The sequence below is a fragment of the Pteronotus mesoamericanus genome, unplaced genomic scaffold (genome assembly GCF_021234165.1).
Source record: "Pteronotus mesoamericanus isolate MK-2021 breed Mesoamerican mustached bat unplaced genomic scaffold, CSHL_Meso_final scaffold_408, whole genome shotgun sequence".
Taxonomy (NCBI): domain Eukaryota; kingdom Metazoa; phylum Chordata; class Mammalia; order Chiroptera; family Mormoopidae; genus Pteronotus; species Pteronotus mesoamericanus.
The window spans coordinates 3,362,930-3,376,026 of NW_026555315.1; the positions used below are offsets into that span (position 1 = coordinate 3,362,930).

Genomic DNA, 13,097 nt, shown 5'->3' on the forward strand with positions numbered 1-13,097 from the left:
AGGGTGCTGTGCACTGGCCGCTCTCCCCACCTCAAATCTCCACTCCCAGCGCCCCCTGCAGCTGGCTCCTTCCCTTGGTGTCGAGCTCAGACATCACCCGCTCGGAAGCGCCTTCCCAGCCCTTTCCCAGGCACCCACCCCCCGCCAAACCTTCGGAGCACAGGTCAGTATCCCCATCATCCCATTTGTTTCTTCTTCTCGGGTTTCCCGCACAGGAATGAGGACAACGGATATCACTGTGTCCCCAGCGCTTAGTAGGTCCAATACGTATCTCATGAGGGGCTCTCTTTAGTTTATTTGGTCAGATACTCGGGCCCTGGAGGGTGGGGCAGCATCAAACGGGGACCCAGCACGTGGCCGTAAAGCCCCCTTGCCGAGGCCCAGTTTCCCGCGGGCACAGAGCTCCCCCCAGGAGCCAACCACCGGGCTGGGCTCTCGATTCCAGTAACACATCGAATCCCGGGCTCCAGGGCTATCATTTAGTGTCTATGTTTTACAAACCAAAAAGAGTCAGAGCAAAGGTCAAAGAAAGGGCCCTCTTCCCGTGTTGTGAATTCATTGATATGAAAAGTCTTGCCAAGCGGTTATAATCGAACGCATGCGCTACACGCTTACTGAGCCCGCGGGTGGGGAGGCGGGCTCCGCCGGAGCCAGCTGGCCCAGCCCCTTCACAGCCGTGCACTGGAAGCAGGTTCCTGGACTCCTGTGGGCCTCGGCCCCTCCGAGCTGGAGGAGGTCATCCGAGGACACGACCCAGGCCAGCCTGAGCCGGGCCCGGGCCTCTCCCCGCCCCCCGCCCTGGGATGCACGCTGCGCCTGCTGCCCCCACATTAGGGGCTGTCTCCAGGACGCAGCCGCGAGCACGTGGTGTGGCTGAGGCCGTCTGGGCAGCGCCTCGTGACTGGCGCCAGGTAAGGCCTCCCCGTGAAGATCGGAGCTTCCGGTGGGCGGGTGAGATCCACTCGTGTCCAGGAAGTTCCCTGCCCCTTCAACCTGCTGCCTTCCCATCGGGAGCGGTGGCCTCTTTCTCCAGAAATGCCTGGCGCTTGGCTCTTACGTCACATACGTTCGCTGAGACACAGCTCTTTTCGGCAAATTGTCTCAAAGTGTGGATTTCAAACATAATTTTTAGCAGAACACTTTTAGCAAATCACTGTGGCAGAAGTATAGCTTTTTCTAAACTGTGGCAAAGTGTGGGTTTCCAACTTCCGCAGCCGGAACACACTAAGCAAACCCACCTCGTAAAGGACCCCGATATCTGAACAGCCTCCCCAGGATGGCGGGGCCCAAGCCCGCTCTCCCATAGCCAGGTCCGGGGGGGCAGCCAGGGCACCCAATGAGGACACCCGGACTTCATTCTCTGGCGTCCGGAGACCACGGACCTCCCATTGACAGGCGGTGCGGACATACACCCCTTGGGTCCTGGGCACACCGCTGAGTAAACGGGACAGTAACGCAAACTCTCGGGAATCTTTGTGCATTCTGGCCTCGGCGGGGGAGCATTTAGAATGAATAAACCTGGACATTCTTCTTGGCAAAGATGGCGCGGTCCATTGGTGGAGGACAGATGGCCATCAGAGTCCATGTGGACGTGCACACGTGCCCCTCAAAACGGACAGAGCTCCCAAGTGTCCCGGCGCCACCCACGGAGGACGGCTGAAAACCGCACGCTGCACGTGTGTAATGCGGAGGCGCACAAAGCGCAGGTGCAACAGCACGGAGAATGGACTGAAAATGTGCCGGGAATGCTCCAAACTCGGGAGGGCCCTTGTCTCCAGGGGGAAGCAGTGAAAGGACCCTCAGCTTTCATCCGTGATGTTTCATTAGAAAGGAATAGAGACAGACAGGCCACCAAAGTGACGCAGTGTTAACTGCTGTGGACTCTGGAGGTAGGACGGTGCTCTGGCTTGTGTTACTGTCTGGCTCCTGTATTCTTGACGTTTTCTCCCGAATCACAGAAACGGGATGACCGACACCCCCCCACCAGGCTCTAGGAGCGCTGCGCCCCGGGGTACCCCGCTCCCCGGCTCTACGGCCCCCTCACCTGTCCAGGGCCAGGTGCCCGTGACTGGCGGCGCGGTGCAGCTCGCTGCTATTCTCCAGTCTGGCCAGCGCGTCCATGCGTTTCAGCATCAGCTCCAACAGGTCGCCCATCTTGCGGAGGACTCCCCGGGACTCCAGCCCACCCGTCACTGCAGGCAGAGCATGGCCACAATCAGGTGAGGCCCCAGCATCCCAGAGGCCGCCTGAGGCTGCCTGGTCTCCAGGCCAGGGTGGCCCAGATGCCAGCTCACTCCTACCTTCCCAGGGAGAGGAGGGGTCAGGAAAGGGAGCCTGGCCACCCCTCACCGGCAGGACGGGAGGCTGGAGAGCCGTGAGCCAGCCCTGCTCCCCACAGCGGTGCGTCCCGGGACACTCTTTTAACCTTCCTAGGCCTCGGTTTGGTGGCCTATGAAATGGAGCTTGGGACGTACCCCCAGGTCTGCAAGGTGACGGAGAAGGCCCAGTAGTGGAACAGGAGCCTCGAAGCCCCCTTCTACCAAGCTCCAGGCAGAACTTCCAGATCGGGGTTCTAAAACTGTGGCCAACCATTCACCCCGCCCCTGAATCTCCTGGCCAGACTTTTAAAATCCAGGTTCTCAGGCCTGGTCTCAATCTGTGTGTTCGAATCTCCGAGGTGGGGCACCCGGCCCCTGCGGCTCAGAGGCGCGGGAGGAGCTGCCCACCTGTGTGTCAGAGGCCCGGGGCCTGTCCTCCCACCAGCCTCGGGCCGGGCACACCCCCCGCACCCTTCCCCCACCCCCACCCCCTTGTAGAAAACCATCCTGAATGTGTCCTGACTCTCAAGCCGGTCTTCTGGCTCCCAAAGATCAACGCCAAGGCTGAGGAGCAGGGGAGACCTTGTGAAGAATAAAATTAAATGAAAACGAGCTGCTTCAACCAAGATCCCATTAACCAGCCGGAGACTCTGCGCAATTTCCTTTCTAATCATTCCCTGCCATTAGCACTGCACGTGCCTTTTTAATGACATCTCGTGAAGGTTTCACACAGCTCCTCCCAACAAACAGTCCCTGGGTGCTCAGTTCCCGGCACCGTTCCCAGCGCGGCTCCCCGTGAGCCCCAAGGCCCAGGGGCTGAATCACTCGAAACAAGTGAGCTGAGTCCATCCGTGGGCGCCCCACTGTTTCTGGGGCTTCCAGGGAGGGGCAGGGGGCGCCTTAGGTTGGGCTTCTCAGCAGCAGACCCCAAATCAAAGGTCATCTATTTGGGTGGTGAGGGAAAGCCCAGTTGGGGGGTGCGGAGGTGACACAGGGCAGGGGAGACAGCCCCGAGGTGGGGGTGTCGCCAAGCTGGGAAACCAGCCTGTGGGGGACCCGACTTAGCGCCCTCCCCGGGTGGCGAGGGAGCTGGGCCGTGTGACGCCATCTCCCGCCGGTCACCGCTTCAGGCTTGCTCCCAGGACGGCCCTGTTCGGGGACCCCCGCGGGGTGGCAGGGAAGCCCCCAGAGAGAGAGCCGCAGGGCAGCCCACAGGCATGGGAGCAGAGAGGGCCCCGGGGCGACACCAACAGCGTCTGCATCGGGAAGGGAAGGGGGGCCCCGCAGGCTCCGAAGGGCTGGGAGACCGATCCCTGGGCTCTCACCTGCCTCTGCCGCACCCCGCCCACCCTGTGTGGCCGAGGGAGAGGCACGGCAGCACCCTCCTGCTCAGTGTCCCCAAGGCACCAGCCCCCACCGGCAGCTCAATGAAGAGGGGGCAGGAAGGAGCATGGCCGGCCACTGGGGACAGGAGGCAGAGGCGGGGAGGGGGTTGGGCTGGAGGTGACTGGTCTCCTTTGCTCCAAGGCTGGGACTGGGCTGGGGAGGGGGACCCCAGAGAGGCTCCCTGTCACAGAGCTCCTGTGACATTTCTGCTTTGCTTTCCCCTGTATCTCCTAGTTCTGGGCCCAACCCAGTGGATGCCACCGGTTCTCACACCAAATCGCCTCCTGGCTGGGTCCCCTGCCAGCTGAGCCCACCTGGCGTCGGAAGGAGGCCACGGGGAGCCAGGGAGGCCCCGTCACAGGCCCTGGAAGTGCCAGCGGGCATCGAATCCGGAGCAGGGAGGTGCCGCAGTCGCCTCAAGAGCCAGGGTCCTGGCTCTGAAGCAGAAGGGGCATGAATTGGGGGGGGGGGGCCAGGGTGGGAGAGAAGAGGAAGGGGAGACAGACAGACAGGCAGGCGCACAGAGACTGACACAGGATGAGCTTGGGTGCTGGAGAAAATGGGCATCAACGGGATGGGCATGTCACTTGCTTTCTCTGGGCCTCAGTTTCCCCTCCTGTAAAATGGCGGGGGGGGGGGGGCTTCTACAGACCTGCATCTTCCCCGATTGCCCGTAGAGATCAGGGCACGAGGACGGGAAAGAACTGTTGCTGAGAAGCCGGCAGGGCTCCCGAGGGAAAGGCTCTACACCCTACGCGGGCCACAAGGAACCCGGCTGCCCGGGGCAGCGAGGCACAGGGACGGCAGGGGGGCTGGGTACCCGCTCAGCCGGGGAGGCCAGGAGGGTGGGCAAGGCACGAGGACAGGTGGCCGGGCGGCCGGAGGGGCTGACAGGATGGGGACAACCAGGGAGCCCTGAAAGGCAAGGACACAGGAGGGAGTGGTCACCCCCGTGCTGTGCTGAGCATGGTCCAGGCCCCTGCCCTCCCTCCCCACGTCTGCGTGGCAGGGGCGCTAAGGGGGAGCAGGGTGCCCTTCCCTCTGGGTCGGTATGGGGGACAGAGGAGGCAGGAAGGGAGACGCCAAGCAGGATAACTCAACAGAAGCAGGAGATCAGAACAAGAGTGACCAGGGACCACAAGTCCCCGAGAGTCCCGTGGAGGCACCTGGGTTCCAGACACCCCTCCCCGAAGGGCAGAGGCCAGGTCTTTACGTGCCAACAGGATGAGTGGCTCTGGAAGACGGAGGCTTACAGATGAGCTAAGGAGACAGGGCCCCTCTCTCGCAGATGGGCCTGCAAGGCCCCTTCCATCAGACTGGACCAAGACCCCGAGTCACCTCCCCAGCTGCTGGGGCCCTGGGGTTGCTCCCCTCGTCAGCAGGGGGCACAGGACTCCGGAAGCTCCTGAGACCTCAGCAGGCAGCCCCCTCCATTTTCTGCCGGAACAAGGCAGGGGGTGGGTCCCCGGGAGGGAAGCTGGCTTTGCACAGCCGGTGCGGCCGCTCTCCCCACACGACGCGCCCCCTGGATCTGCCGGGACTGTCAGCAGAGCGCACTCCTGACCCTGACATGGCTCGCCAGGAGTCACCTCTCCACCCCTGGCGTCAGCTAAACTGAAACATACTTCATGTGAGGCCCCAGGGACACATCTTGGCACACACACGTGTTCCCTCCACATTTCCATATAAACAAACAAAGAAAGCTGGGACACAAGAGACACAAACGGCGCCTGGCATTTACAGACGGGCTGTTTTCTGCCCACTGCGGCCCCACCCCTCCCAAGCAGCTGCCCTGTGTTTGTCTCTCCTGCCCGCCCGTGTCCTCCTCTCTAGTCCCCACCCCGCCCCTTCCTGCTGCTTCCTGGGACCTGAAGGCACCCGCGCCTGAGCAGTCAGACAGAGGGGCCCCCGGCACCAGACACGGGAGCTGTCTGTGCCGCTGGAGATGCAAGCGCGTTGCCCAGGGCCACCTGGGTAATCGGCTGAGGCCGTGGCAGCTCTGGGCCCCGGACGGTGGCAGCCACAGGGGCAGGCCCTGGGCCCGGGCGCACCCCTCCATTCCCAGCCTCATTGAGGAGGCGCCCCGGAGCCCATTAGTGGGGGGCCCAGGGTCAGAGGCAGCCACGGAGCAAGTGCTCCCCAGGCTCCAGCCCCCGAGGTCTGGCCCGGCAGAAACTCCGGGCGGACGCGTGCAGCTGAGCAAAGGGCCGCCAGCCTGCAGACCTGCCCCCGCCCCGCAGAGAGCTCCGGCCTCTAGCTCTTCAAGGCGAGTCGGGGAGCCAGGCAGCCCATCTGCCCTGGGAACCGCAGCAGCATTGGAAAGGAGGCCTCAGATGCCTCCTGTCCCCTGTCATGGGGGGAGCGAGTTGCTCCCTAGGACAGGAGAAGGGCAGCGGAGGCAAGAGGCGGGGCGGGAGGGGGGTGGCGCTGAGGGGTGAGCACACACAGATCTGCCTCCGGGGCCCCAGCCTGCGCTCCTGCGAGAGAGAATTAGGTTAGACCTCTCCCTCCAGCCTCCTTCTCTCTGGGTCTTATGACAAGTGTACAGAATACACAGTGTGTCTGCCACGAAATATAAACCGGCCCCAGGGGAACCCAGGGCCTCCCCAGGGAGGCCACGGTCCATAGAGGCTGCGGCGGAGTCACCTCTCCTTTTAGAGAAATGCTTTTCCTCGCTGCCCAGCCGGCTGGCCGTCTGTCCCTCCCTGTGGGACCCCACTGCCCTCAGGCTTGACAGGCAGCGGGGGAGTGGTTCTCCATCTGTGCTCAGGTGGTTTCATTCACCGAGGCAGGGATTTGTCTTCTGACTGTGGGTTTCCTCCCCTGAGTCAGCCAGGGGCTGGGCGCAGACTCCTGGAAGAAGCCCCGCCCCGCCCATGACCTTCAAATCCCTCCCTGGCCGCGCACGCTAGGCCCCGCACACTGGCCGCTTCCCCCAACCCCAATCCTCCCCGCTGGCAGCTCCCGGTTCGGCCGAGCTGCCCCAGGCGTGGTGTGGGGTGTCCCCAACAGGATCAGGATTTCAAACCCACAAGGGGAACGCAAGGCCCTGCTCCGAGTCTCTCCAAGCACATCAACGCCCTGCGAGGGCGCGGAAGGACTTGGGAGTCCGGACGAGCGGTGCGGCGAAGGGAGTCAAGGTCATTCTCCGCGGTTCTCCGGGGGCCCGCCCGCCCGTGACCTCCTTCGGCTGTTAGCTCCATACTGCGGGCATTTAGCCTCCAGGAGGAGACCCAGCAGGTCCAAACCCAGGGGTCCACGGCAGCGCTTCTAGCGAAGCCCCACCTGGAGGCCGCCGCGCCCCCGCAGTAGCAGGGATACATCCGCCGTGTATCCACCCGAGTGCCGCACAGGAGCGACAGCAACGTCACCCCACCCCCGGACCACGAGCCTCAGCAATGCGCTACCGGGAGCAAAGGGCACACTCAGAGGACACCGCCCTGTGACTCCATTCCCAGAGAGTCCCCACACAGGCAGAGCCCCCTGCGCTCCTGGAGCCGGGGTCCCGACGTCCTTGGGGAAGGAGTGAGAGGGCGGAGGCCCAAGGGCCTTCTGGGGGTGAGCACACTCCGCTCCCCGCCCGGGTTGCTGGTTGCATGGACATGTTCGGTGTGTGCCAGTTATACCCAGTGGGGAGTTCAGGCGCACACGCACACGCACACGCACACACGCACGCACCGGCGGAGGCCTCGAGGCTCCTGCACCTCAGCCAAGTCCTCCTCCCTCTGCGGTTCTGTCCCCTCCTAAGACGCAAGGCTTAGGTTGGAGTTGGGCCCCTACCCCATCTGCCAGGCAAAACTGCAGCGCGCAGGGCTCGGCAGGGCTCCTCAAGCCCCTGTACTCTGGGCCTCGGGGCCCAGCCCTGCCGAGCTGCGGCTCTAGCCCCTCAGGGGTACGGGCAGAAGAACCTGCACCCCGGCCGTGCACCCCTGCTCCCCCAGCCCCGGGCCGCCACCTCTGGCCTTCCTGGAGGTCCAGCTTCCACAGCGCCAAAGACAGACGTGTCCCCTCCCCAGGGATGGCCCCCAGGGAGCCAGAGCAGCCCTGACCACACCCCACCCCCTCATGACCCCAGGGTCCCCCCGGAGCTTCCCCTCCGGGGTGCCTTCGCAATGGCCCTTCGCACCTCCACCCTCAGGCGTCTCCTCTGAGAAATCCCAGCGGCTCCTCCGTCCTTTGCCCTTTTCTGCAATGTCCCCGCCTCCCACTCAGCCCGTCCAGGGGATATTTACAGAGCCTGGACTAGCCACCGGGGGCTGCTCGCGGCCCTTCGGACGGGTCCCCTCAGTGCGTCCCCTGAAGGCGTCCGCATGGCAGCCGGGGAGAGGCAGCCGCTCCCGTCCCCGCTTATCAGAGGAGAAAACGGAGGCTCGGAGGCCGCGGGCCTCCGCCAGGCGGGGTGGCACCGGTCACCTTACCCCCAGGCTTGGAGGACTAGTAAACGTGAGCTTCCTGCTGGGAGCCCTTGCAAATTTAAAGAGGCGTGTGTGAAACCGAGGAAGGACTCCATGACGAGAGCACCGGTGGCACAGTGAGCGTCCCCAGAACCCCCGCCGGGTGACAACCATTCTCCCGGAGAGCACATCCGTCACCTGAACCGGGGAGCCAGTCGGCTGAGTTGGGGGTGCGAGATGGTAGACGTCAAAGAGAGGCTTCTCGGGGGCGGGGGAGGCCCACAGCGCCAGCCCCGGGCCGTCCTCGTCGGCCTCAGTTTCCCTACTTCCCATGTTCCCCATCCCCGCGGTCGACCAGAAGAGGCCCTGTGACACCCCAAGCCGACACCCCTCCTTGAGCAGGATGAAGGGAGCAGGGACGGAGGTCGTCCCGGTTGTCACCTCGTCACGGCCCTGGCCATCGGAGCTCAGCCAGTCCAACCCCTGAAGACGGGCATTGCTTTCCTCCCTCGTAGGTGAGGACGTGACGTGGCCAACGGCACACAGCTGGTGGACAGTGAGCCAGGGTACAGACTGGGTCCTCCTGGTCCCCAAAGCCCTTGCTGGAACCTGTGTCCCATGGCCTCGAAGTAACACGGGGGCAAAGAGCCGTGAGGATCCAGGCTGTGTCCCACAGGCTCAGACACAAGGCACGCGAGCCCACAGATGGCCTGCCCTGTGTCCCCACTGTGGCCACAGCCCGGACCAAAGGCAAAGAACACGTGGCTCTCAGAGAGACCGGTGTCACATTCACACCCCTCCCACTAAAGAAGCCACAGGGGCAGCTTTCTTGGATGCCCGGGTGAGAGGGGCCCTGATGACCACAGCCAAGACCGAAGCCGAAGCAGCACGCAAGGTCACGCAGCCCCCGCCAAGGCCCTTGTCCACTCACACGTCCACTGACGCGGTGGCCAGGACGCTTGGGACAGGCGCCAGGGGACCATCTGCCGTGCTAGACTCCAGGGCCTCCCGCCCTCTCCCACCCTCACCCACTCCCGCCCCTGCTTCGGACGCCCTCCGGTGCCATACCTTCCGTGCGGATGGTGAACGGGGAGTCCCCGGGCCGCCGGGCTGAGAACTGGCCTCCCAGAGACGTCATCAGGAAGCAGAGCGAGAAGAAGCCGATGCCCAGGACAAAAAGCCTGCGGAGAGCAACAGGGCGGTCAGGGCGCACACTGCTGTCCCGTGAGGGCTCACAAGTGACTGAGTGGCCAGGGGTGCGTGAGCGGGAAAACAAAAGGTAAGGGGCTGAGCGCAGCCCGGTCTCTCATCGGCGCAGGAGAAAGACAGCTCCACCACGAGGACCCCGCGCAGTGGCTCCGGACCGTGCCGCGCAAGGTCGCCCGCCAAGGCTTGAGGCCCAAGTCCCGCTGACAGAATCCCCCCAAGTGCGGTCCCCGGAGCTGCAGCCTCGGTGTCCCACGGGACGTGCTGGAGGTGTCAACTCTGGAGCCCCACCCCTGGGCTCTGAACTGGACACTAGGGGGCAGGGCAAGCACTGTGCGCTGTCCAGGTGCTCCTGACACACGCTCCTGACACACGCTCTCGTCTGAGAGCCGCTGGTGCAGAAGGAATCAGCAGGGCCTGCCTGGTGCCAGCCCGGGGGAGGGACGCCACCCACCCAGATCCTGCCAACCTCCAGGCTTGCCGGGCACCTGCGTACACAGCCCTGGCTGCGGCCACCAGCCATGGGTGTGCCTGAACACCTCCTTGTCATGTGCCAAGGGGGCGGGGTATGCCCTCTGTCACCACCAGATGGTAAGACCTAGAAGGGCAGGGCCATGGGGTCGCCTTCTGTGCCCAGGCTCTGCCCAGCCCACCCTCCACCAGGCAGGCACGCGGTCGGCCGTCAGCTGGTGCCACGGACTGGTCAGAGTGCACCAACGCCTGCTTGCGGGGTGTCACGCGGGTGGTGCTGTCACAGTGGTCGGGAGAGCTGGCCGAAAAAGGGCTGTCACTCATTGCTTCCGCCCACACTCACTAATGACCTGCCAGGTGCCAGGCACGAGGACAGCCCCGGGGGGACGGTAGGGAAGACACCCTCGAGCCCCCAGACCCAGGCTCCGCCGCTCCTGTACTAGATCCTGAGCCCCAAACAGGAGAACCGAGGTCCCCAGCCGTCTTGGGGTGGCTGGAGGTGGCAGCTGCTCTGGGACTTTAAGTCGATCGGGGACCTTGAGGAGCTGGCAGAGCAGGAAGGGGTTGCCTCGCCCTCCCCCATCAGGGGGAGGGACCCCGTCTCGCAGGGAGCCGGGCTCGCCACAGGGGTCCCCCGGTCACAACAGAGGCCTCCGGCCCTCTGACTGCCACCCCGTCCCCAAGCCCCACGTTTGCCTGTGTCTCTGTGCGAGACTTGCTTTATGCATTTTAATCTTCATTATTTGAAACTGGCAGCGCGGTATTTAATTAAACTCTGGTCCATTAAAGAAAACACATAATTGCAGAAGAAAATAAAAGCATAACAAAATTCTCTCCCCATATTTAAAGGAAGCTGTTAGAGGTTAAATCAGAGAGGGGACAGAATCCAAAAGCACAGAGGGGACCGGGAGCTTCCCCCAGGAGGTGACAGAGAGGACAGGCGAAATGGCACAGGGACAGTGCTCCTGCATCTTCTGGGGGCCCCTCGTCGAACCCCACCAAGCCCAGGGTGGGGCACGGGCCCTGGGGTCCCCAAGATGAAGTCAGGCTGGTCTCAGGGCAGCAGCCAGAGGGGCAGTGGAAGGGGAGGTGGTCACACACCCAGGAAGGTCCTGGGGGAATTGGCCGTTTGTCCTTCCAGCTGAGGACAAGGACGGGCCCCCTCAAGTGACCCATCCCTCACTTCCCGCTCCCTTCCCCAGCAATGAGCTGTGCTTGGAGCCGGGAACCTCGGCTGCCAGCGCCCAAAGACCTGCTGTGAGACGCTCTCTAAGCCTTTAGCCCCGAACATGAAGTTCCCACACACCACACCGGCGTCTGTCCCTGCCCAACCCCAGTCCTGGGGCCACTCCAGCCTGCCCTTCAGGATGACAAGCAGAGGTGTTATGGTTGGAGGCCCGTCACCTGGCCCCATCTGAAGGGGACACACAGACTCCACGGGAGGCTGTGGGTCTCTGGCCTAGGGAGACCCGCAGGTGAAGTCATACAACTTGGGGGGAGGGGAGTCTGCCCAACCCCAGGGCCCCGCAGAGTCAGGGCAGGGCCCCCAGGGACGCGGGCGGGGCGGGCGCTGTCCGCGGTGCTGGAGCCCCGCCTGGGCACCACTTGCCCTTGGAAACGTCTGGCTAAACCTCAGAGCAGCGGCTGGGCTCCCCCAGCCTAGACGGCGGGTCGGACATGGGCGGATGAGACCGGCTGAGGACCCTCTCCACGGGCCGGGCCGGGCAGCTAGAGACCGAGGACTTCCCGCAGGAGAGAGGTCCCTCCCAGCCATGCCCGCCTCCCACAGGAGTCTGTGTCTGTCGGGGGCTCCGAGTCCCTCCCACTGACCAGGGCCAGGACCGCTCGCGCCCACAGCCCCAGGCGCTGCCTCCCCAGCCCCGCAGGACAGGCCTGGCGGACAGAGGGACTGGACGTGCTGGGAGGCAGCAGCCACGGGAGCCGAGGTCCCGGGTCAGAGGGAGGGCGGGTCATCAGCCTCAGCGGGGCCCTGGGAGGCCTCCTTCCCTCTGCGCCCTCCGTCCCCCACTCCCCCGGCGGGCAGGCGGTGAGGTAGCAACCCGCAGGCCTGGGGGTCGGGGGACGGCAGAGCCCGACCTGGCCTTGGCCGCCCGAGGTCGGGGTGAAGGGATCGGCCTCCGCCTTCATCCTGCCTTCGGCTCCCGCCACATTCCCGGCTCCTGCCTCCCCTGCCCCCGCCTCTCCACGCCCGCGATCAGGGCCGAATCTCCAGCCGAGGGGCTCCTTGCCCCAACCTCGGGGACCCCCGTTGGAGACAGCCCGCACCCCGCGGCGAGAAGGGGAGCGCTCCAGGAACCGGGGTAGGGCCGGGGTTGGCGGGCGACCCCGAGATGCGGCGCCCTAACTTTGACGCCAGCTTGGGGCCGTCGGCGAGGGGGGGGGACCCCGGGGGCAGAGAAGGGGCGCCCCGGCCAGGCGACCTCCGAGCCCAGGACCACAACCTGGCGTCACCCGCCCGCCCTCCCTCCCGCCTTCGCACCCGGAGTCCTTTCCAAACTAGACCAACGGGGGACACGTCGCGGAATCACCCACCCCTCCCCGCTCGAACCCGACCCCGAGCTCCAGCCCCTTTCCCAGCCCCGCCGGCCGTCGCCAAGGGAGGCAGCACGAACCGCCCCCTCAGCCACTGGGCACGCACCCTCGCGGGGACCAGCCGCGCGCGCCCCTACCCCGCGCCCCCTCGGGGAATAGACCTTCCCGCGTCAAAGGAAGAGAACTTTACCGAAAGGGTCTCAGGGTGACCAGGCATCTTCTGACCATTATCTTCCCATCGGGGTTGACTGTGATCATTGTTCTAACTTGTCCGGCGGGGAGCCGCGGGCGAGGCCGGACGCACCGTCCCGAGCTCTGTCCCACCGCGTCCGAGCCACGAACCTGCTCCGGGCGGAGGCCGGGTCGGAGCGGGGCGGGGGAGCGCGGGGCCTCGGCGGCTTCGCTGGCGGCTCGGGTCGGCGCGGCCTCGGCGGGCGGGGGACGAGGAGCGGTGCGGCTGCCGGAGGGCGGCGAGGGCGCCCGGCGGGCCGTCTCTGCGTCTCCGCCCTCCCCGCTTCACATTTTGGGGGCCGGGAGGCGGCGCGCCCCCCGACCGCCGGCCGCGCGTCTGCCTGCTCGGGCTCGCTCGCTGGGCGGGACGGCGCCGCGGCGCGCAGACGGGCTCCCCGCCGCGGGCGCCCTCATCCCCGGGCCCGCGCCCTCGGTGCCGGCTAGAGGCGGCCCCGGGCCCGCGCCCCGGCCCCCCGCGCCTCCGGGCCGCGCCGCTCCCCGAACCGGCGCCGCGCAGCGCCCATGGCTCTCAGCGAGG

At 65.3% G+C, this 13,097-nt stretch overlaps 1 protein-coding gene across 1 annotated transcript in view; it reads right to left on the reverse strand.

The window, feature by feature from the left end:
• MGAT5B (alpha-1,6-mannosylglycoprotein 6-beta-N-acetylglucosaminyltransferase B) overlaps positions 1-12,642 on the reverse strand; it is a 56,437-nt gene extending 43,795 nt beyond the window's left edge. Inside the window, exons 1-3 of the mRNA XM_054593343.1 lie at positions 12,519-12,642; positions 9,167-9,279; positions 2,045-2,192 (exon numbers count right to left, since the gene is read on the reverse strand). Coding sequence (XP_054449318.1) covers positions 2,045-2,192; positions 9,167-9,279; positions 12,519-12,586 — 329 coding nt within the window. The 5' untranslated portion in view covers positions 12,587-12,642. The remainder of the gene's footprint in view (positions 1-2,044; positions 2,193-9,166; positions 9,280-12,518) is intronic.
• Between the last annotated feature and the right edge of the window lie 455 nt (positions 12,643-13,097).